The 23,404-nt window shown below is 39.6% G+C and overlaps 1 protein-coding gene across 7 annotated transcripts in view; it reads left to right on the forward strand.

Annotated features, from left to right (window-relative positions):
• The window catches only part of sytl2a (synaptotagmin-like 2a), a 126,261-nt gene that overhangs the window by 88,382 nt on the left and 14,475 nt on the right, over window positions 1-23,404 (forward strand). For 6 of the 7 annotated variants that reach the window (XM_080197051.1, XM_080197052.1, XM_080197057.1 and 3 more), the window contains 9 exons: window positions 2,257-2,352; window positions 3,263-3,316; window positions 3,772-3,857; window positions 7,074-7,187; window positions 15,860-16,029; window positions 17,654-17,756; window positions 20,155-20,316; window positions 22,559-22,634; window positions 22,721-22,811. In XM_080197051.1, coding sequence (XP_080053177.1) covers window positions 2,257-2,352; window positions 3,263-3,316; window positions 3,772-3,857; window positions 7,074-7,187; window positions 15,860-16,029; window positions 17,654-17,756; window positions 20,155-20,316; window positions 22,559-22,634; window positions 22,721-22,811 — 952 coding nt within the window. The remainder of the gene's footprint in view (window positions 1-2,256; window positions 2,353-3,262; window positions 3,317-3,771; window positions 3,858-7,073; window positions 7,188-15,859; window positions 16,030-17,653; window positions 17,757-20,154; window positions 20,317-22,558; window positions 22,635-22,720; window positions 22,812-23,404) is intronic. The other variant, XM_080197053.1, reaches the window with a different exon arrangement.

The raw sequence follows: 23,404 nt of genomic DNA on the forward strand, positions 1-23,404 counted from the left end.
TTCCCTAGTTGCCCCTGTTCAGAAGGCAGTTGAGAGTCAACCACATTGCTGTGGCTCTGGAGTCACACGTAGGCCAGACCAGGTAAAGATGGCAGATTTTCCCTGAAGGTTATTAGTGAACCAGATGGGTTTTTCCGACAATTTGACAATGGTTTCATGGTCACCGGTGGATTTTTAATTCCAGATTATTTCTTCACTATTAATCCAGAAACTCCGCCAATGTTCTGGGGACCCAAGATTCGAATCCTGCCATGGCAGATGGTGGAACTTGAATTCAGTAAAAGAAAATCTGGAATTGAGAATCTACTAATGATCATGAAACCATTGTCGATTGTTGGAAAAACCCATCTGGTTCACTAATGTCGGAAGGAAATCCGCTGTCCTTGCCTGCCTGGCCTACGTGTGAAACCAGAGCCACAGCAATGTGGTTGATTCCCAACTGCCTTTGGACAACTAGGGTTGGGCAATAAATGCTGGCCAGCCAGTGATGGCCACGTCCACACATGAATTAAAAAAAAAATACTTTCTACGACCATGAAAATAATTGAGGGGTCTCCGGGCATTTTTTTTAAGCATCTATTTTTATCATCATAGCTGTTCACAGCTGGCCTTCCTTGAACTCTTGTTGAACAGGCCTGGCTGTCAACACGAGAAAGAAAATTTCTCTTCTCATCTATGTCTTAAATTGTAAGCCCTTATTTTTAAACAGTGACTCCTAGTTTTAGTGTATTCCACAAGAGAGCATTTATTTTCCACATTTATCCTGCAAGATCTCTTTCAATCAGGTTGTTCCTTGCTCTTCTAAATTCCAGCAGATAAAAGCCTTGTCTGTCCAACTGTTCCTTGTAAGACAGTCCTTCCATTTCAGGTATTTATGCCAGTCTTTTAATAAGGGGACCAGTATTGTGCATGGTAGTACAGTTCAGTGGTTAACACTGCGGCCTCACAGCGCCAGGGACTCAGGTTCAATTTCAACTGTTGGTGATTGTGTGGAGTTTGCACCTTCTCTCTGTGCCTGTGTAGGTTTACTCTAGGCTCTCCAGTTTCCTCCAAAGATGTGTGGGTTAGATGGATTGCCAATGTTACATTGCCCCTTGATGTTCCAAGATGTGTAAATTAGGAGGATTAGTGGGTTAAATACTTGGGATTATGGAGATAGAGCCTGGGTAAAATGCTCTAAGATAATTGATGCAGACTCAGTGGACCGTTGCCCATCTCCTGCACTATAGGGATCCTGTGTGATCTCACCAATGTCCTGTATAACTGAAGGATAACTCCCTGGTTTTGTATTCAATTCCCTTCACAATATGCAGTAACATTCTATAAACTTTCCAAATTACTTGCTGTACCTGAATACTAATCTTTTTCAATTCATGCACGAGGACATCCAGATCCCTGTGCATTTCAGAGCTCCACAATTTGTCACCATTAGATAGTATGCTTTTTTTATTCTTCTTGTCAAAATAGACAATTGCGTTTCTCCACATTACATCCACATCAGTTTGCCAGATCTTTGTCCACTCAACCTATCTATATATTTTCGTAATGTCATTATGCCCTCCTCTTAGTTTACATTCCTATCTATCTTTGTGTCATCAACAAATTTAGCAACCATACTTTCAGCCCTGTCACCCAAGTCATTTATATAAATTGTGAAAAGTTAAGGTCCTACAATGGAACCCAGTTGCACACCACTGGTTACGTCTTGTCGCCCAGAGGGGAAAAAAAATCCATTTATGCCTACCCCACTGTTTCCTGTTAGCTAGCCAACCTTCTGTCCATGCCAGTATGTTACCTGTTACCATGAACTTTTATTTTCTGCAATAACCTTTGGTGTGACATCTTATCAAGTGCTTTCTGGAAATTTTAGTACAGTATGTCCAACAATTCCCCTTTAACCACAGCACAAGTTACTTCAAAGAACTCCAATAAATTGGTCAAACGTGATTTCCAAATGACGCTAAGGTCTGTTTACACATACTCTACTTTTTGTTAATTAGCACTTGCTATCTAAGTGATGAGAGAAGCTTTTGAGATAATCAAAAGGGCAAGTAAAGGTTAAGAAATCTTTTGTACAGCTGAAACCAGCTAATATTGTACCTGACTGAACAGTGCCATTCAGTGCAAAGTAGCCAAATGTTTTATCATTTGAGTATCCAACATGGAGACAAAATAATATCTTGATTATTCATAATTATACATCAATAAAGTGACCCTTTTAAATGTTTTTAAATTAAGATGTTTCCTTTTCAACAGGTGAGGAAGATGAAATGTCTCCTTTGGCTTTGAGAAGAAACTTGCATGCAAATGAAACTTCCGAAAGTCTACAGGATGTCAATGCCATCTACTCAAGTGAGTACGTGAGTTAGCCGGCTGCCTTATCTTTACTTTCAAGATCATTACTTTCAAGATCAGAGTAAAATCAATCTTACTCTGCCTAATCAAAAGCAGATAAATAAAGTAATATAATTTAGCTTGTTGCATAAAGCTGAAAATTTTATGCAGACCATTAAATAGGTTTATTTAATTGTATGTAGCTTATCAAATGTCTGTTTCTCCCTTTGGACTGAGGCTAATTTTCCTGTTTTAATTTTCCTTTTATTTAAATCGCAAAATTTTAGTAACTTTTTAGTTGTGAAGTGGGAGCGATTTCATCTCCAAATTATACTTGTTGAATTTAATTTGCATCCATGATTTTTTTTATTGCTAAAGTACTTTTTCCTTTTATAATGTATGTGGTTCTGTGATCCTCAGTGCTAACTGTACTAGAAATGGAGGACAGAAATTAAGATAGAATCACAACTAAATATAGCAGCACAACAAACTACTCAATTGAGTTTGGCTCTCTGCTGAAGGAACAAGGTCACTGAAACATGTTGACATATTTTTGCTTTGTCACTTTAACATCACAAAATAAAGTGACGGAGATTGAGGCTGAGGGCATTGAGGAGCCGAGGTATTACCTGTCTCAGGACCAATTATTGGAAACCTGTTCAATACCTTAAATGTTAATTCTATTTTAATAAGATTTATGTGGGTAATGCTGCCTAGAATAGTAAACTAGACCTACATTTCAACAAAGTGTTTCTTGTTCTGCATAAACCACCTCCTGGATCGGTTGATTTAAATAGGATTTTTACAAGGGGCAAGAGTTCTAATTCATTCTGTTGCTTTAAGTTTTAATTTTTTTTAACGTGCCTCCTTGGCTGTATTGTTATATCAGTGATATAAATACAATATCCTTACATTTATGTCATAACAGTGCCAAACATGTTTGATTCTACAAAGAAAGAAACGATCCTCCGTGATGACAATGGTAAATACAATGGGATTTTCCTCCTCCTCTGTGGTGTGTATCGCAGTAGTGAGTGGTGATGTGCTGCTTACTAATGGGTGGGATCAATGGAGATTTCCTTTGAATGTGTCTCTCTCTTGCCTCCACCCCCCTCCCTTTTCGCTCCCACCTGCTCTCTCTTGCCCCATCCACTCATTCTACCTCACTTTGTCCAGTTTTAAAATTGTGTTAATTAGCCATAATAATTATTTCCTATGGTGATATGGAGAGATGCATGGCTGGAGATGTTTCTGGGAGTAATGAGCGCTGCTTCTGAACGATTGCAGATACATTAGTTTGGCTGGATTTTGCATTCACTGTAGTTTAACCAAGTATGGGTGGATGCTGTGGAATCTGTGAAAGTCTTTTCCATGTTGTTGCATTAAGTTGATTTTCTTGGATATTTTTGACAAAAAGATATGCTTATGTTTGTTTAGTTTACACTATTCCAGCATCACCAGAAAACACATTACAGTTGAAAGCAATGAAACGGTTGAGTAAGTCAGTTCCTGCATTCCCAGAGGTAAGGAAAACATGGTTAAGAACTTGAATATTTTTACTGAGTCATTTGACTTTCATTGACCTGCATTAGGTAGTCTTTTTATCTCACATTCTGCAATAGCCATTGGTAGTGTCATGAATAGTAAACTTCTTACAAATTGTATTGTGGGTCCAGTTATCTTCTGGACAGACCACTACCAATATGATCTGCCCCATCATAACAGGTGGGAAAGTTTTAAAGACTGAGAGAAATTCTCCAACTGGAACTAAATTCCATGGTGACAGTGGGAACGTAGTGTTTCTTGCTGTGGAAGCTGCCATATTTTTTGACTCTGGCAGCATTAATTATATAACCAGGGTTTTGCACCCTATTCACTGACAAGGCAGGCATGATGACACAGTGCGCTGTCATGTCCAGGTGTCATATTGAAAAAGTGTCCAAACATCACTGACTCACTGGTGAAGAATGAAGGTGGACCTTCTGAAAATGAAGATGGATCTCCAGGACAATCTGACACTGGTTGATGGACATCCTTGAAGCTACTGAATCTGGACAATCCAGCTGTAGATGCTCCCCCCACTCACTGCTGTGGCATCCTGGAGTCTAGGGTTGCTAGCAGCCTCAATTCCAAACTGGAGACAGCTCCAGCTGTTGTTCAGGCAAGTCCTGACATATACACACCACGTTGTTCCTGATGTGTTTTGGACGGGTGGATTTTCCCACTCCAATTGTGGAAAATTGGCTGTGGGTAGAAGATCCCATTCTGGCATTTATCTGCATCCCATTAAAGAGGTGCAAATGTGCCTCCAGTAGGTTTCCTGATCTTCCAGGGTGGGCACCAGCAGAAGATACCACGGGAAATTCACACTGTTGTGAAATTGACTTTGCACTCTCTCCAGATTATCCCTGCCCCATTTCCTCCTCCCCCTGCATTCCCTCCCCCATTGCCACCAGTGGGGCCATGGGAGAATTCTGTCCTGTATATGCACAACATGCTACACATGCCTTTTGTGCAGCAGCAGTTTATTAGGGCATTTGTATACTCTACCATGGAGATTGGGGAGACTTCATTAATATGTTTAAATTGAGCGGTCTGAGCCATTCTTAAAATTTACCACCATTATGCAGATTTCTCATGGATTGAAAAATCCATGAGTGAGTTGTAGGTGGGAGGTGCTGGTTTCAAAAGGTACTCAGCTTTTCCAGAATCCTTGAATATTAAGAGGAGCAGAAGCCTTTGATCTCCACCGTCAATCACGTCAATTTTGCCTCCACCCCCAAGAGCCATCCCCAATCAACTGCAATCTTCTGATGCTGGTTTTAGCAGCTGGCTACCAGGAAGGACATGGAATAATTGAGCCCCTCCAATCAAATTTTGGTGAGACCGCTCATCCCCTTGTCTTGCTTGGTTTTTAGGCCTCCCTAGAAATGTCAGGGCCACTGTTTGTGTGAGGTTGAGATTCAATAATCTAATATTTTCTTTCTTGACATTTTCCCTGTCCCATCACGCTCCTCTTCACATTGTATTCACATAACTCAATATAACAATGCCAATGTAGATAGAAACTTGTGTAACGGACAAATTACAACAGGAATTTATTTCCAGTGCTAGCCCACACCTTTTTAGATTTGATTTTGTATCAAGTCCTCCAAACTGGAGATGAAGGTGGAACTAGGTTGCCATTGATTGTCACAGCCGACATCAGTTTACACTTAACAAGCAACTTCTCAACTCATGAAGTTTTGTGACCTGTGTTCAACTTGTTCTTATTGAAAAGATTCTGAAATGTTTTAAAAGCCACACTTTCAAGTTTGGGAACAAACATCTGTTTTCAACTAACTCTTTCGCAAATGTAGCCTGAACTAAGTATCCTTCCAAACGCTTTACTTTAGTTTAATGTCAGTTCAAAAAATCAAGCGAAGATAAAATGTTTGAGAACTTTCACTTTCATACTGGATTTAAATAAGCTTCTAATCCTTAGTTGAGGCACAATTCAAGGTGATTAAATTGTTTTACTAATTCCTGTTAGAAGTGGGCATGGTCACAAGATAAAAGGTTGTGATCTGATAAAATCATGTACATTTTACAAAATTAAGAAGCCTTTCCTACCTTTGTAACCAGTTGGTTATGTTCTAAATCAAGATTTCTATTTAGGATTAGCAATTACTGCCAATAGGTGTAAATAATTGGGCCAGAGTTTTTTCCAAATGTATGTAGTCCTGCTCCCAGGACTGGAAGCGGAACCTGACGCCATGCAGTCAGGTGGTAGAAACCTGGATGAGCAGGTAGTAATTAACAGGATGATACTGGGCCCACTGTCCAGTTGAAGACAGTGGCCCCGCTGAGAGAACTAGCAGCTGCTGATGCTGCAGAAAGAAGAGGGTGTATCTGTGTTGTATAGGCAGACCCTGACCACCAAGGAGTTGCACCCTCCAGCGATTGATGCTGTTGCTGAGGAAGTGGCCATTGCTGTGGGGGTGGGGGAGGTCCTTTTTGTGGGCCATGGTGAAACCATAAAGGAACTCCCCAGCCAACTACCTCAAACCCAAAGGGTTAAGGTGGTCACTGCACATGGTAACATCCCCTCCTGAAGCCAAAAAAGATATTGATGAGGGCATGAAGTGATCCTTCATTGATCACTTAACTGGCTTGATTGATTATCCACTGAAGGTTCTATCACTGAGAATACTTTGTACTGATGAGAAGATGTCAGACTCCTTTTGAGGCCTTCTGCCCTCCAGTCCATTTCCAGAGGCTGGTAAAATTGAGCCTAGACTAGTGCAATTAATGTGAGAGCTATTGTTGTAAATTATTGACCTGATGATGAAAATATGTATATGTGTGGATAGTGATTCACCATTGTTTTATTTTAATCAATATTTGAATTGAATGACATCTTTGATTATTGAAAATTGATGGGATGAAGCTGTGTTTAGTTCTGAACACCCGTGTCAAATATACTATGGGAATGAAATACAGGGTTTTAAAAATAGTAAGGATGTGGCTTTTTTTAATAAATAGTTCCAATTAACATGAATAGTACTAATGATATAATATGTCCTTGGTAATTTAGTCTATAGTTTTCCATATGGAGATTAAGCAAAAACATAAGTGAAACTTCAGCACTGTTCTTCAGTAATACAGAGCAAGTTTCAGTATTGCACATTTAGAGCTTGACAAGTTATGTTGGTATTAAAAAAATTTGACAACAGATGATTTATTATGGAATTCTGTAGAGTGATGATGCAGACTCAATGTCGGAGAGCAGCTTCCAGATGGACAGGCGTGGGACAATTGCAAGCTCTCTAACAAACATTAGCAGCTCTTCTGGCATGGCATCAAGATCCTCTGTATGTAAAACATTTTTGTTAATCCGTTATAATGCTTTTACTAACCTCGTCTCAACAGCTCAATGTTTCTATGTTCTTCCTGACCTTGTCCTCCCTCCCGCTCATGTAAATTGATAGCACTGCCAGGTTGTTGTCTTCCCCAAAAGAGATTTCAAATTTAACCTGGGGCAGAATATAATGGAGTCCATTGGAATGGGCATGATGGCAGTGGGGCTGGAAGACACAGGTGGGTGTACCGCAGTGGATTCCTGGCACTGGGACAACTGTCTGCAATTAAATTGGGGGCAGGAATTAATTGACTTTGGAATCCAGGATGTCAATTGAGCACATGAATGGGGCAATTATCTTGAGGCCACCAGAATTTAGTAGAGACTCAGGAATTTAATGAGATTCTTGCAGGTCTCCTATGCCTCCCAAAGGCTGTCCAGCAGACTCTGGTTTGCCTGTAGCCTTCTGTGGGAGGGAACTGGTGGAGAGTAGAGATCATTGTTGGTGCTCAACTGAGGGACCCAGCATTGAGAAGAGAATGGGAACTACCAAAACCATCTTGCCTCTCACTTCGCAACCCTCACCTCACAATCCCCATATCATCTCAATCATCCATGTCCAGGGATCCAACGTTGATCCTCCAGCTGCATTTTGGAGCATTGCCAGCAGCAGCCATGACTCCCACTGATACTGCTGGTAATGGAGAGCTGTCAGCTTTTAATTGGCTGGCAGCACTTGGGGAATGGGATTTCATCCCGTTGAGGATTGATTGCATAAAAGCCTTGCACTGGCCAGTTGGCTGATAAATAGTGCCAGGCTTACCCACAGATGCTATTTAAAGGTCCCAGTAGTTCTCTAGCTAGTGGGGATAGCCTCTGGCACAAGCATTAATTTGTGGCCCTTGGTTTAAAAGGTCTGATGGCGCATTGAGTAAAAGACAATTGTTTTCCTACTGAGACAGCAGATTGTGACAATTTCTCAATAATTATAAGGAGTGTACAGCACAAAAGCCACTCTTTTGACCCAGCTGGTCTGTGGTGGCATTTATGCTGTCTGCAAGTTCCTCCCACTCTTCGTCTAACCTTTATCAGCATTTATGTCTATTCCTTCCAATTTCTTGCGCTTATCTAGCTTCTCTTAAGTGCAGCTATTCTATTTGACTCAGCTAGTCCTTGTGGCATGTTCTGACCACACTTCAAGTTTAACACAAAGTTTCCCCATAATTCGCAATTGGATTTATTGGTGATTATCTTGTACTTGTGGTGGAGACCAAAACTAGGACCCATAAGTGGAAACATCATCTTTGTGTCTACCCTATTAAAATCTTTCTTTATATTTTACCACTTAACTTTCTCTTTTCTAGAGAAAAGATACCCAAACTGTTCAGTCATTTCCAGTGAGTATACTTTCTTAGTTCTGGTTGAGAGGGGAAGTGAAGAGGAAAATAAGATTGGCAAAGACAGAGTATGAGAGTAGAATGGCAGTTAATGTAAAAGGGAAGCCAAAACTGCTGCTTTCATGTAAGTGGTAAACAAGCAGTAAAAGGGTGGCACAGTGATTAGCAGTGCTGCCTCACAGCGCCAAGGACTCGGGTTCGATTCCAGGTTTGGATCGCTGTCGCTGCAAAGTCTGCACGTTCTCCCATGTCTGCATGGGTTTCCTCTAGGTGCTCCAGTTTCCTCCCACAGTCCAAATGATGTGCTGGTTAAGTGCATTGGCCATGCTAAATTCTCCTGCTGTGCACCTGAACAGGTGCCAGAGTGTGGCGACAAGGGGATTTTCACAGTAACTTCCATGCAGTAATAATGTAAACTTACTTGTGACTAATAAATAAACATTAAAAGGGTGGGGAGGTGAGGCATATTAGGGAAAAGAGATGCAGGACAAGGTCAGAATATTAAATGAGTACTTCTTTATTAGCATCCCTTTGTTTGTAAGCATTGTAAAGTATTGGTAGAAATGGCAATTGTATAGGTAATAGATGCAGTGAAAATTTGATTGGTAAAATGTATTGGAAAGGCTGGAATGTGTATGGAATGAATAAGTCACCTGGTCCAAATGGCTTCCATCCCAGGTAGATGAGGGGCTGGGGGTGGAGATAAGGGAAAGGCTAGCCATAATCTTCTAGATATAGCAGAGGTGCCAAAAGATTGGAAAGTGGCAAATATGACATCCTTGTTCAAAAAGGGTGCAAGTAATTGTAGACTGATCAGTGGCAAAGTTTTAGAAGCCATAATCAGGGAAAAAAATTAATAGGCACTTGGAGAGGTTCAAATTAACTAATGGCACGTTTGTTTAAAGGTAGATTTGTGCTTAATTAATCAAATTTAAGTTTTGATGAAGTAACAAATTTGATGAGAATGTAATTGATCTTGTCTGAATGGATTTTAAGAAAGTATTTCATGAAGTATGATACCAAAGATTGAGCTCATGGAATAGGATGGTCAATATCAACTTGGTTAAAAAATGGCTAAAAGATAGAAAACATTGAGTTTCAATTAGAGGAAGGCGGACAGTAGTGTTTCCAAAGGGTTAGTGTTGGGACTGTACATATTTCTGATGAAGTGATTTGAATATTGGAATTGTAGGATAAAATTCCAAAAATTGCTGATGCTGTCAACCTTGGATGTGCGGTAAAAAGTGAGTATTCGTATTTGTCTCTAATTGGGACAAAGGTCCCTTGCATCATGAGATATACAGATGATGTCATCAGCAGCTAGGCTGGGCTGGACTTGCAGCCAGTCTAATCTGTGTTTGTAAGAGCAACATCTTTCCCCAGTAAAAACTCTTTTGTTTTATAACTTTGTGTTCTGCAAGCCCCTCTTTTAAAACACCACAGTGAGGCTGACACCAATCAACAGCAACAGGTCTTAAGCCATCAGAATGCATAGACAAGTAGCAGATGGAATTTGATGCACAAAATTTTAAGGTGATGCATTTTGACAGAAGGGAGAGGGAGAGGAAGAGGCAACATAAATCTATAAATATAATTCCATAATGTGTGGAGGAATAGAGAAACCCGAGGAGTTCACGTGCGTAAATCGTTTGAAAGTGGAAAACTAAAGATAGAGAACAATTAGCAAACAATGTGGGATGCAAGGTGTCTTAAATAGAAGTTTTAAGTACAAAAGCAGAGGATTTATGCTAAAGCTTTATAAAGCTCTGGTTAGGCCACAACTGAAGGGTTGCGCCCAATTCTGGTCATTGCATTTTATGAAAGATATGGGAACGCATGAAAGGGTGAGGAGGAGATTTGCCAGAAAGGATCTGGGGCTGGGATATTAGCTACATGGCTAATTTGGAGAAGATGAGGTTCTCCTTGGAGTAAAAAGGAGATTATGGGGAGAGGTGTACAAGATTATGACCATCTTAGACATGGAAAAATATTTCCATTAGCTGATGGAACAAGGATTAGTAGAGACAGATTCAAGGTTTTGAGCAAGAAATGCAGGATGTAAGAAACAACTTTTAGCACTGGCAGAAGCAGCAAGCTCCACGTCAGTAGTGGAAACTGAGATGATAAATGATTTCAAAAGATTATTTGAGGGAAGTAAATGTGCAAGAGTGTGGGGATAAAGCAAATGAATGGGACAGACTGGATTATTCTACAGAGTTGGTATTGATTTGATGGGTCAGATGGCCTCCTGCGCCATAATGATTGTGACTCATCTTTTCTTTTTTGTTGTTTTTGATTAGTGTATGACTTTTTCTTTTAGTTTTAATCTTTCCCTTGCAAATTTCTTTATTCTTTCAGTGAGATCTTACTTGTACGTAGCAGAATCTTTCCTCCTGAACTTCCTTGGTCTCTGTTTTAAATATTTTCCACCACACTATTCTATGTCTTTGCTTGTCAGGTTTCTTTCTCCATTCCTGTGTACTTCCTTAGTTTAATTCTTGTCACCTCAAAACTAATTTTCCTGCAGTGCATTACTTTGGTCTTTATCTTGGTTATGCCTCTCTCAATCAATTTCAGTTTATTATGTCACAGTGTCAAGGTTTTCCCTTTATGATTTCTTCCCTTATCACCTTATGGCTTCCTTCCAGTATTCGGTCCCAGTACTAGTGTTGGTATCCCTAAATCGAGTCCCTACTTCCCTCTTAGTCTTTTAGCCATGCATTCACCTTCCTGATCCCTATTACCCCCTAAAAAAAGAGATTACTATCTTCTGATATTCTCTCAGAAGGACTGTGTTCATTTTCTTCCCCATGTAATTGGTCCCAATACAGATCATGACAACAGGATCTTTCCCACCCTTTCCAAGTTCTTCTCCAGTTCCTCCAGAATACTTTTTGCCCTTGCACCATTGTTGTTGAAACAGAAATCTGCTTGCTTGCTGGAATTTGGGGAGAGGTGGGTGAAGAGTGCTAATTACCAGAAAAAATATATATTTAGTATATCAAATTTGTAACTTCTAATTCTTTCATACCAGCACTTGTTTTATTCTAAGGTTATAAAGACTTTATCCCACCAGTCTCAACCCATTAGAGATGATGAGGCTTTTAGGCAGCCCTCAATGGCATTTTTCAGCTGGCCACTAGGAGGCATGTGACACTGGATAACGCATGCCTTGTCATCTGATTGCTTTTATGCCTTTCCCTTAATACTTATCAGCAATAATGTGGCAGCATGAAGGATTAAAACTGCATTTTTGTATGCCGTTGTTCTTTGTGCATTAATATATGGCACTGTCGAGAGATGTCTCTGATAGTGTTGCAACTATTTGCATGAACTTCTTGTGTTATACATAGCATCTTATTTGCTGTTGTGTTTACTAACCATGCAGGACAACTTGCAAAAGATTACCAAAGAGAGAAAAAAGGAACAGCTAAGTACATAAAATCACATACATGGTTGTGAGATTAAATTTAAGAATCAATGAATGGCAACAAGGAAATATAATCTAAATACATGCCTTACTTTCTTAGCTTTGTTTCAGGGTTTCAAGAAATTGCATTCATTTAAGTTAATTGGTAAAACAAGGAAAAACTATGAAATGCAACCTACGTGACATGAAAACTGCACAGTATACTATTTGGAAAATGAAGTCTGATTGCATTTTTGATTTGACTTATTATTGTCATGTCTATTAGTATATATAGTGAAAAATATTGTTTCTTGCATGCTAAACAGACAAAACATACAGAACATACAGTACAAAGGGAAGGAAAGAAGAGAGTCAAGAATATAGCGTTGATGGAAGAGAGTATGTTTGGGGTACATGGGGTCCTTGATTATACTGGCTGCTTTTTCAAGACAGTGAGAAGTGTAAACAGTGTCAATGGATGGGAGGCTGGTTTAAGTGGTGGACTGGGCTTCATTCGTAAGAACATAAGAAATGGGAGCAGGAGTAGGCCACCTAGCCCTTCGAGCCTACCCTGTCATTCAATAAGATCATGGCTGATCTGAAGTGGATCAGTTCCGCTTACCCGCCTGCTCCCCATAACCCTTAATTCCCTTATCAATCAGAAATCTGTCTACCCATGACTTAAACATATTCAACGAGGTAGCCTCCACCACTTCAATGGGTAGAGAATTCCAGAGATTCACCACCCTCAGAGAAAAAGTTCCTCCTCAACTCTGTTCTAAACTGCTGCCCCCCACTATTTTGAGGTGTGCTGTCTAGTTCTGGTTTCCTTTCTAAGTGAAAAGAATCTCTCTACCTCTACCCTATCTAGCCCCTTCATTATCTTATATGTCTGTATAAGATCCCCTCTCAGCTTTCTAAACTCCAAGTACAGGCCCAGTCTACTCAATCTCTCCTCGTAAGCTAACCCCCTCATCTCCGGTATCAGCCTGGTGAACCTTCTCTGTACTCCCTCCAAGGCCAGTGTATCCTTTCGCAAATAAGGGGACCAAAATTGCACACAGTACTCCAGTTGCGGCCTCACCAGCGCCTTGTACAGTTGCAGCAAGACCTCCCTGCTTTTATATTCTAAACCCTTTGCTATAAAAGCCAACATTCCATTTGTTGCCTTGATCACCTGCAGACTTGAGTTTTTGTGATATGTGCACAAGGAACCCCAGGTCCCTCTGCACAGTAGCATGCTGCAACTTTTCACCATTTAAATAATATTCCATTCTACTATTATTTCTTCCAAAGTGGATAACCTCACATTTGCCAACATTATACTCCATCTGCCAGTCCTCGCCCACTCACTCAGCCTTTCCAAATCTCTCTGCAAACTTTCCGCATCCTCCACACAATTCGCTTTTCTACTCATCTTCGTGTCGTCAGAGTTCCACTCATCTTTGTGTCATTATCGTTCATGACCCTTTGTAGTTTCTTGCAGTCTTGGACAGAGCAGGAACCATATCAAGCTGTGATACACTGAAGAAAGCATTCTTTCTGGTTGTATCTGTAGAAGTTGATGAGTGTTGTAGTGGACATACCAGATTTCCTTAGTCTCTTGAAAAAGTAAAGGCATTGATGGGCTTTCTTAACTATAGTGTCCTTGTGGAGAGACACCTAAAAACTTGAGGCTCTCGACTATTTTTACTTCATCCCCATTGATGCAGACAAGGGCATGATCTCCTCAATGCTTCCTGAAATCGATGATTTGTCTCCTTTTGTTTTGTTGATGTTGAGGGAGAGATTATTGTCATTGCACAGTTCATCAGATTCTGTACTGTATCTCGTCCTTGTTTGAGAACTGACCCACAACGGTGGTGTCATCAGTAAACTTGAAAATCGAGTTGGAGGGGAATTTGGCCATACAGTCATAGGTGTATAAGGAGTATAGTAAGGAGCTGAGGACACAGCTTTGCAGAACACTGGTGCTGAGGATGATCATGGAGGAGATGCTGCTGCTTATCCTTACTGGCTGCGGTTTGTGGGTTAGGAAGTTTAGGATCCAGTTGTAGAGGGAGGAGCGAGCCCCAGGCCATGAAGTTTGGAGAAGAGTCTTGTAGGAATAATGGTGTTAAAGGCTGAGCTGCAGTCTATGAATAGGAGTCTGACATAGGTGTCTTTTGTTATTTGTTCCAGGGTTGAATGTAGGGTCAGGGAGATGGCGTCTGCTGTGGACCTGTTGCAGTGATAGACAAACTGTAGAGAATCCGGGAAGGATGAATTGATTTATGCAATGACTAACCTTTCAAAGCACTTCATAGTGATGGATGTCAGAGCTATTGGACGATAGTCATTAAGGCACACTGCTTGGCTTTTCTTTGGAGCTAGGATGATGATAGCCTTCTTGAAGGAGGTAGGGACCTCCAATTGGTGCAAAGAGAGGTTGAAGATATCTGTGAATATCCCCACCAATTCATCCACACAAGACCTGAGTGCTAATCTGGATACCCCATCTGGGCCAGTCGCTTTCGCGGGTTGACTTTTGAGAAGGTTGATCTGATGTTGGCAATGGTAACCTTCAATACAGGTTCATCCGAGGCTTTTGGGATGGAGGGCATGCTCTCGTTGACCTCTTGCTCAAAACAAGCATAGACTGTGTTGAGCTCTTTGGGACAGGTGCATTGGAGCCAGCAATTTTACCTGCCTTCATTTTGTAGCCTGTTATGTCTTGCAGACGTTGCCATAGTCAACAGGAGTCCATGTGGCTAGCCTGGAATTTGAGCTTGGTCTGATTCTATCTTTTGGCACCTTTGATGGATCTCTGTAGATCATATCTGGCTTTCTTGTATAGGTCAGGGTTGTCTGACTTGAATGCCTCAGACCTGACTGCAAGTGGAATGGAAGACTTTTTAGCCTCTGCCTACTCTATGTAAGGTTCAAATTCAAGCTCTTGACAGGGCAGTCAGAAAGCAATTCTACTTGCTCCTTATTTAGAGAATCAAATGGTTTATTAGTGGAACCTAATTAATGCTTAAATAATGATACACAGATGTAAAATTGTACAGTGTTCCTGTCTTATTTTTCTTCTTCCAATATCATTGATACATATGGCTTGATTGTACACTTATTCCACTCCAAAATCAATTACATAGCACTTAAATTTAATTACTAGATTTGAAAGTCAGTCAGGTATTTGCCAGGAGTTAAAAGGGATGACTAATACAAAAAGTGCAAGAATGGGGCTTAAAAATTCCTACAGTTCCCTGTATTTTTTTCAGGCAGAATGACATTTTGGAATCATTAGAATCCCTCCAGTGCAGAAGAGGGCCATTCGGCCCATTGAATCTGCACCAAATCTCTGACAGACCACCTTACCGATGCCCAACTCTCCCCCCCCCCCCCCCCGCCACCAATAACCCACATATTTAGTGCACAAATCCACCACCCCAGCCTACATATTTTGAGAAACTTGAATGCAAAATGTCCTTTTACTTCTATGTTCAAGATTGTTAATTTGTCTTGAAAGTTATTTGCCACATATTTTAAGCTTGCCATAGTTGTACTTTCCATGGTGGTGCTGGTAGCAGTGATTAAAAGCGACCCTTTCTCTCTGCTGTCTACATAATTATTGAATCTCCTATTTTCAAGATCCAATCAGATAGATCAGGTTCATTGATCAGTCATTCAGCATTTCTTGAGTAACTATAAAGATAGCTGAATTTGACTAAGTAATAGCAACAAAATTGTAAATTGGCACTGCTCCAGGACTAATGGGTGAATGATCTGAGAAAATATTAATTCATTTGTGCAAATGGAGTGAACAATCTAAATGGCCAACTTTCTTGATAGATATTTTGTAGGTATTTAATTTTTTAACTATTTGAATGCTAACAGGTCAGCGGAAGTACAATGAGCGTCTACAGTGGTGACTTTGGAAATATTGATGTCAGAGGGAAGATGCAATTTTCGTTGGATTATGTAGACAAGTTGAAGGAGTTCCATATTTTTGTGGTACGCTGCTCAGACCTAGCTGCTGCTGAAGAGAAGAAAAATCGATCTGATCCGTTAGTAAATTTTTTAAAAATTATTTTTCGTTCTTGACGGTATACTTTTTTGTATACATGGATCTTGTTTCAAATATATAATGTTGAACTTCCATGATGGTCCATTGTGTTTATCTAGTGTGTAGTTGACTCATACAAAGGACTCTGGTTCGACCCAAGAGCTGTATTGCATTAAGTGACTTTAAGTGTCATCGCTCAGAGGTGAAACATTTCAAGAGCTTCAAGGCATCACCAGGTGATTTAGGATGGCAGAATGGTTAGCACTGCTGCCTCAGCACCAGGACCTGGGTTCGATTCCGGCCTCAGTTACTCTGTGTGGCATTTGCACATTCTCCCCATCTCTGCATGGGTTTCCTCCAGGTGCTTTGGTTTCCTCCCACATTCCAAAGATGTGTGGCTTAGCTTGATTGGCCATGCTAAATTGCCCTTTAGTGTCATTGAGACTTGCAGGATAAATATGTGCGGTTACAATGATGGGGTCTGGGTGGGATTGCTGTTGGTGCAGTTTCAGTGGGCCTGAATGGCCTCCTCCTACACAGTAGTGATTCTATGATTTCTCCAAAAGCTTGCCCCCATTCCAAGCCTTGTTGAATGACTGGATGACCACAAGTATGATCATCTGAGGTCTGCCAGTTTGCTTGCAGTTTTTGGTGACTGTTGAGGGTTTGGGACATCTCCTGCCTTTATTTCCAGTGATAAATAAACTGTTGCTAAAATTACGCATGCATGCTTTATTTGATTGGACTATTTGTGTATTAGTCATGCATTTATTCCAGAATGAGGGAGCACTTGTGATTTATTCTTTGTTATTACATTCTCTCTTTTGACTGGAAACAGATTCAAGTTAATTAAATAAATATTAGAGATGCAGAATCTATAAAAATCCAGTAATATAACCCAAGGTAAAACTCCTGTTGCTATAATAAGGGTATATGACTATGACCTCTCACTCTCTTCCACTGTGCTGTAAAAATTCAAGAAACTCCAGAGCAAACCTGCCTTTTGCAGCCCAAATCTTTTTCTGGCTTGATAGGATGGCTGATTCAAACTTCATTTCCCAGCCCACTGCTGTTTCTATCAGGAGGTCTTCCCACACAGCCAACACTAAACGCTTAACATCTCTCCTTGTGTATCTTTTTTCCCTTCCATCTTCAATTCCAATGTTCTCAGTACTAGTTTGAACTTATCTTTTCCAAAATATATAAAAATCTTTCATGTCAATCCTATTGCTCCCTTTTTTTGGGATCAAATAAAATGTAATAACCTGCCCTTGTTTATTCATGAGACCTTTTGCAATCTCTATCTATTGCCCTTTGAAATTAATAGCTGAAAAAACACAGGCCCTCTCTATCTGAATCAAATTTCTAAACTCACTTACTTATAAAACTTCTTGATTGTAGCTTCTTTACAAATGCACGTATTTATCACTTTTACTCCTTCCATCCTTCAACACTTCTGGACCAATGGCCTCCATCTAGCCTTTCCACAGCTTAATTAAATCACTTATACACCCACACACAGCCGCCTTTATGGAATAGTACAATACTCCCAAGTAATATCAAAATAAATAACATTCATCTTCACAATTTTAAAAGATCATTCATTATAAATCTTTTGTTTTTAGGTATGTAAAAAGTTACCTGCTTCCAGATAAAATTAAAATGGGTAAAAGAAAAACATCAGTGAAAAAAAAATCATTGAATCCGGTCTACAATGAAATACTAAGGGTAAGAGAGCCTATTATTTTTTTCCATGCTCTATTGAGTTTAGCTGTGAATAACTTCTTGGCAGTCTTTTTAACATGCAAGTCAATAAATAATGAAGCTAAATGAAATATTCAAGTTTATTCTTAACCTGCTTAATGGGGGCTGGCCCTTTTTGCCTCAAGAATTAATTTATTTTGCTACTGAAATATTCTAAGCAAGCTTTGTTGTGTTACAGTAGTGACAGCAGACCTTTAATAAACATTGCACTTCAGGAAAGATGTATTGGCCGTGGTAAAGTATGTCATGGTGCAGATTCATCAGAATGGTACCTGGTCTTGCAGTTGGGTTATGAGAACAGCTTGCATAAAGTTGGTTTGTATTTCACTGAATTCAAAATATTGAGATATTGAAAAAATGATACAGGGATGTGATAGGGTAAATATAGAAAACTGTAGAACAGAAAGCAGTTTGGAAGGCAAATAGGTGTGTTAGCTTTAATTACAAACATGTCACCAATACAAGAGTAGGGGAGGTCTTTCTACAACTATGTAAGGTTTTGGTGAGGCCACTTCTGGAGTATTGTGTAGAGTTTTAATCTCCCTATCCAAAAGGAGAATTATTTGCCTTTGAGGGGCTGCAGCTATGGTTCATTAGATTAATTTGTTCGATGAGGAGAGATTGAATAGGATTGCCCTATTTTTTCCTGTTTAGGAGAATGAGAGGTAATGTTATTGAAACCTATAACTTTGAGAGGGCTTGACGTGTAGAGGCTGAAAGGTTTCAGTGGGCTGAAGAATTTTAAGAAATAGGGGACCTATCATAAATTACCAAACCTTTATCCAGAGACTGAGCTGAAGGGAAATAACTTAGATGGTTGTGGATTTTTGGAATCCTCTACCTCAAGAGGGGTGTGGATGTTCAGTCATTTGAGTATATGTAGGACTGAGATTGATAGATTTTTGGGCACTAAAGAGACCAATGGATATGGAGATAAGGCAGTCAATGTAAAAGTTTAGCCATAATCATATTGAATGGTGGGGCATGTTTGATGTATGGCCTATTCCTGAATTTGTTTCCTGTGCTCGTCAGCTACTTCCTCTGTTGGGTGAATCCAGACTGATCTTCAAATTAAGGTCAGTTAGGGCTCACTTCGCGCAATTAGGAAGCTTTTTTTCTGATGAGGTAGGAGAAATATGAAGTCACCTCCCCAAAAAGGTTGGGTTTGTTGAAATTTTCAAGATTCCATATCAATAAAGATTTGCAATGCAGTACTTAAAACAAAGGCAGGTTATTTAAGTTCAATTATAAATCAGCCATGATCTAATAAAAAGATGGGACAGGATTCTTGGACTGACTGGCCTACATTTGTTCCTATGAATTTTATTATGTTGTTGCAAATCAACTGTGCAGAATTAATAAGGGGAAAGGACAGTGGAAGATCACCAGGAGTGTTGTTCACAAAATATTAGTGGTCTCAGGTCACAGCAGGTTTTCCTATATCTAGCTTGGCTCCTGCTTCCGTTTAGAAATGCAAAGAGAAATAGAGCAGAAGTCCCTGAGCTTAGTTGGGTTAAGTCTTGGATCAAGGTAGTGTCTTGCATTGATCTACTTTTTTTAATTTGTCCCCTTTAGCTACTCTTGCAGGTTTCAGTCTTTGGGGTTCTTTAACATGGTTAAGTAGTAAAGGTTTTCTGGTACTGTAGTGATACCCCTGTTGTCGAACCGGTTAATTTCATTCTTGTAGTGACAGGTTCTCGAAGTGGCAGTGTTTTACCATGACCCTGCGCTGTATGACAACTTCACCACCACTCAGGAAAACAGGACAGGTAGAGTAGGAGAGGTGGGCAGAAGTCCTGCTCTGCTGCTGTGTCTCCAGAAAAGGTGAAGTCCAACCTATTGGGTGGGATATTTCAGCCTCGCTTGAGCTAAACTGGAAATTCCTGCCTGTAGTCAATGGAGATTTCCGTTGTTGGCCTCTGACCTGTATTGATTCCATGGCAGGTGAGGTGGTCGAGTTCTAGCGAACGTGTCTATGGTTCGTGAAACAAAAAAACAAAAAAAACTTTTAAAATGTTAAAAATTTCCAAAGGAGCATTTTGAGTCATTGCGTCTTACACGTTTGTATTATATACTTTTTAAATGTGTATATGTTTATTTGAGTTGACTTTTTCCTGAATTCCTGACCATTTTCCACAAATTAATTATTTTGCCTTCAGAATTGCAAATTTGAGTTGCATTGGTGTAAGCTAATTGGTGGCAAACATGCAAATATTTTAAGAATTCTTCATGTCTAGTCGAATGAAACATGAGTAAATGTCTGTAAATGATCCTTCATAGAAAAATATACTACAGTGATCATATGTTTATCTGTTTTATTTCTAATCTGATTTAAGTGCATTCTACATATCTCATTCCACAGTATAAAATTGAAAAAGCAACCCTCATGGCTCAAACCCTGAACCTTTCCGTCTGGCACAATGACACGTTTGGGCGGAACAGTTTTTTAGGTGAAGTGGAAATAGAATTGAACAAGTGGGACTGGAGCAACAAGAAAATGGACTGGCACAATCTGAAACCAAGGGTAAATTGTGGCAAGATCTGCAATATTATATACTATAAATTAGAAAGCACCAACTGCACTTGTTGGAAATTTGAAACATTAATCCAGAATGCACCTGTCAGTCTCTGAAGAAAATGAAATACATAATTTCATGTATATACACCTCATTAGAAATAAGATAGGCAAGCATTTTAATAAGCCTGAGAAAATAGAAAAAAATAGAGTGAAGGAACAACATACTCAACTCACTGATAGAGAATTAATGTTTAGTTTGACCTGCAAAATCCTCAGTGGAAAAACTATTAAATGATACAAAGGATCAGTCAGTGAGGCAGTGGGTTAAAAGAAAGAATAACAAAATAAATCACTAAACTGAATGTTCAAACCAGAATTACCAGAGAAAGTGATAAGGTACTGTTTTTGAAATTGCTGAGAGCAGTTTTGGAAACTATGGATGTAGTGATCGTGATGGGAATGGGAGGAGGCGTTAATGCATGGACCACAGAGAGCCCAATGTTGCACTGTTGGGCAGATTCAGAGTACCATAGAATTGCTCATCTAACATATACTTGGTTTTTGCCAATATTGATGAAACTACAACTCAGTTTTATAAAAAAAATTCTGTTCGTTACGTTGAACAAAATTTTAAATGGATGGTGTGTTTGGGGAAGGATAAGGCACTAGACATGCTTAATCTGCATGAGAAAAGGGAATCAAACAAATGTATACTTTATTTGTTTTACATAACACCCCATATCCCCTCCCCCACCTTATCAGCAAAGCCCTGGAAAAGGGAAAAGAAAATAGGCACTTTTGCCAGTTCATAAACTACTGTCAAAAATGCCTCTCCTGGCCTTCAAAGATGAGCAAGTAGTCTGCAGAGACCCCACCCCACTTGTTATTACCTGATATTCTATTTATTCAGCTGTCAATCATAGAATCCCTGCAGTACAGAAGGAGGCCATTTGGCTCATTGAGCCTGTACTGACACAATCTACCCCCCAGGCTCTATTCCCATAACCCCACACATTTACCCTGACACCATGGTCAGTTTGTCATGGCCCATCTTTGGAAACCCCCACACACGGGAGGAATATTCAAACTCCACACTGACAGTGACTGGGGACCAGAATTGAACCTGGGTCCCTGGTGCTTTGAGGCAGCAATACTAACCACTGTGCCACCATGCCACTCTAATGATCTTTTAGTTTTCCAGAATTGCGTCATAACACCTTCTTGAAGAGCTACAAAAAGTTGGCCCGTATTATCATATTTGGAGTGCCATTTGATAAGAGAAATATAAGAAATCTTTCATAAGAAATAACATTTCAGCTTATCCAGTTTCACACTATCTTTAAATGGATAACCCCATCAGTTTAAAACATATTTCTGTCTATCTGATATTGATGCCTTTAATGTTATGTCTTTATCTTGACAGATAATCCTAAGCCAAACCCAAGGCACAAAAACTGATTTCTGTAGCTTGGTGTATTTATGCTGTTACTCATCCATATTAGCCTTCCCTGTATCTTCTCCAGAGTCAAAATATTGTTAATATGGAGGTCAAAAAGGTACCCAGTACTTCAGATGAGATTTTACCAATGCCTTGTAAATAGCTTAATTGTATATAATCTGCAGACATTTAACTTGAATATTTCCTAGGTTCAACATTATGACTACTTTTTTTAACCCCATCATTTTGAACTTTCCCAAACCCCTCTCTGTTGATTCCCTATGCACTTACTGCAGTCTCACGAATAGGCAGCTAGAAATAGAGGAAATTGAGGTTTAAAAGTGAGGAAGAGTTGATGTGACTGACAGTAAGACCATATTGTAGATGACTATATTGATATGGCAAAGATAAACATTTGAAAACATGGATATTTTCAAAATGGTGAAGGAGTAGTAAGAGAAATTGGCAGATATGGTCAACCAGTCCAAGGAATGAAAAGCCAAAGATACCATATGAAATTGAGGGATAGATGGAAATGGAAGAATAATGAAGGAAATTCTCAAAAACAAGTAGAACAAAAAGGAAGCCGAGCCAATGACATTCCCATGGCAACAGAGAAAGAAATCTGGGAGGAGCCTGATGTTGCATGAGATCTGTCACATCTTCTGATTAAACTGTGTTTGCATGCATAATTAGTTTTCAGGAATTGAATGTTTGTTTATTTAAATAAAACAGTTTTGTAATATTATGGTAAAAATGTTACCAACAACACACAGACTAAATGATCTTTCTTGCTCATGATATTTGCAGACACTTTCAGTTAGCAGAATGGATGGCAAAGGTAGTTTAAAAGTGGCTTTCCGTTACATTCCTCAGGGACATGGAGGTATTTTTCTCCTTTATGTTTTAGTAATAATTTCTAGTTTTTTTATCATGCTGGACCAACATGCTAATCGATGCTTCTCCACACAGGGAAAAAAACAGGAGAAGTTCATATTTGGGTGAAGGAAGCCAGTAATTTACCACAGATTAGGCCAAACCGTTTGGATCCATTTGTTAAATGGTAATAGGTTACTTTACTACGACACTCACTGAACTTTATTTTATATGCATTTTCATTTTTATACTTCACTATGTCTTCCCAAAGTAAGCTTGTTTGTGAGATCCACCTTCTGTTCCCTTGAGTTGAGACTGTAAATTATTTGTTCTTTAGGCTCTAGCCTCTTTGTTTGCAGAACCATCATCATTATCTTTTTAAAAAAAAACTTACGATTGACTGCAATTTTCTCAGTAATACCTCACTGACTACCACCTTTTTATCTTAAATTTTTGAATATCACTTGCTGTGCTTTTTCCCATTTATGCTGTAGGTCTTGACCTGAATCCCTCTAATCAGGTTTGTGTCCCCTTGATACTGAAACAACCACCTGCCAGTTACGCAACTGTGAGGCTAATTCGTTATCTTCATTACAGCCCCTTGACATGATCATCCACACCAATACTCATCCATACCAGTACGCATCCATTGTCTACCTCTGCTGAAATTGCTTGTTGCCATTCTTAACTATCCAATTACATCTATAGCATAACTACGTTTTGCTTTACTTCTAATCCTGATTGCCACTTCCAGAGTCCCGTGCTGTCCATCCATGTCCG

Source organism: Carcharhinus amblyrhynchos, chromosome 10, assembly GCF_965287045.1.
Source record: "Carcharhinus amblyrhynchos chromosome 10, sCarAmb.v2.hapA, whole genome shotgun sequence".
In the NCBI taxonomy this organism is placed as follows: Eukaryota; Metazoa; Chordata; class Chondrichthyes; order Carcharhiniformes; family Carcharhinidae; genus Carcharhinus; species Carcharhinus amblyrhynchos.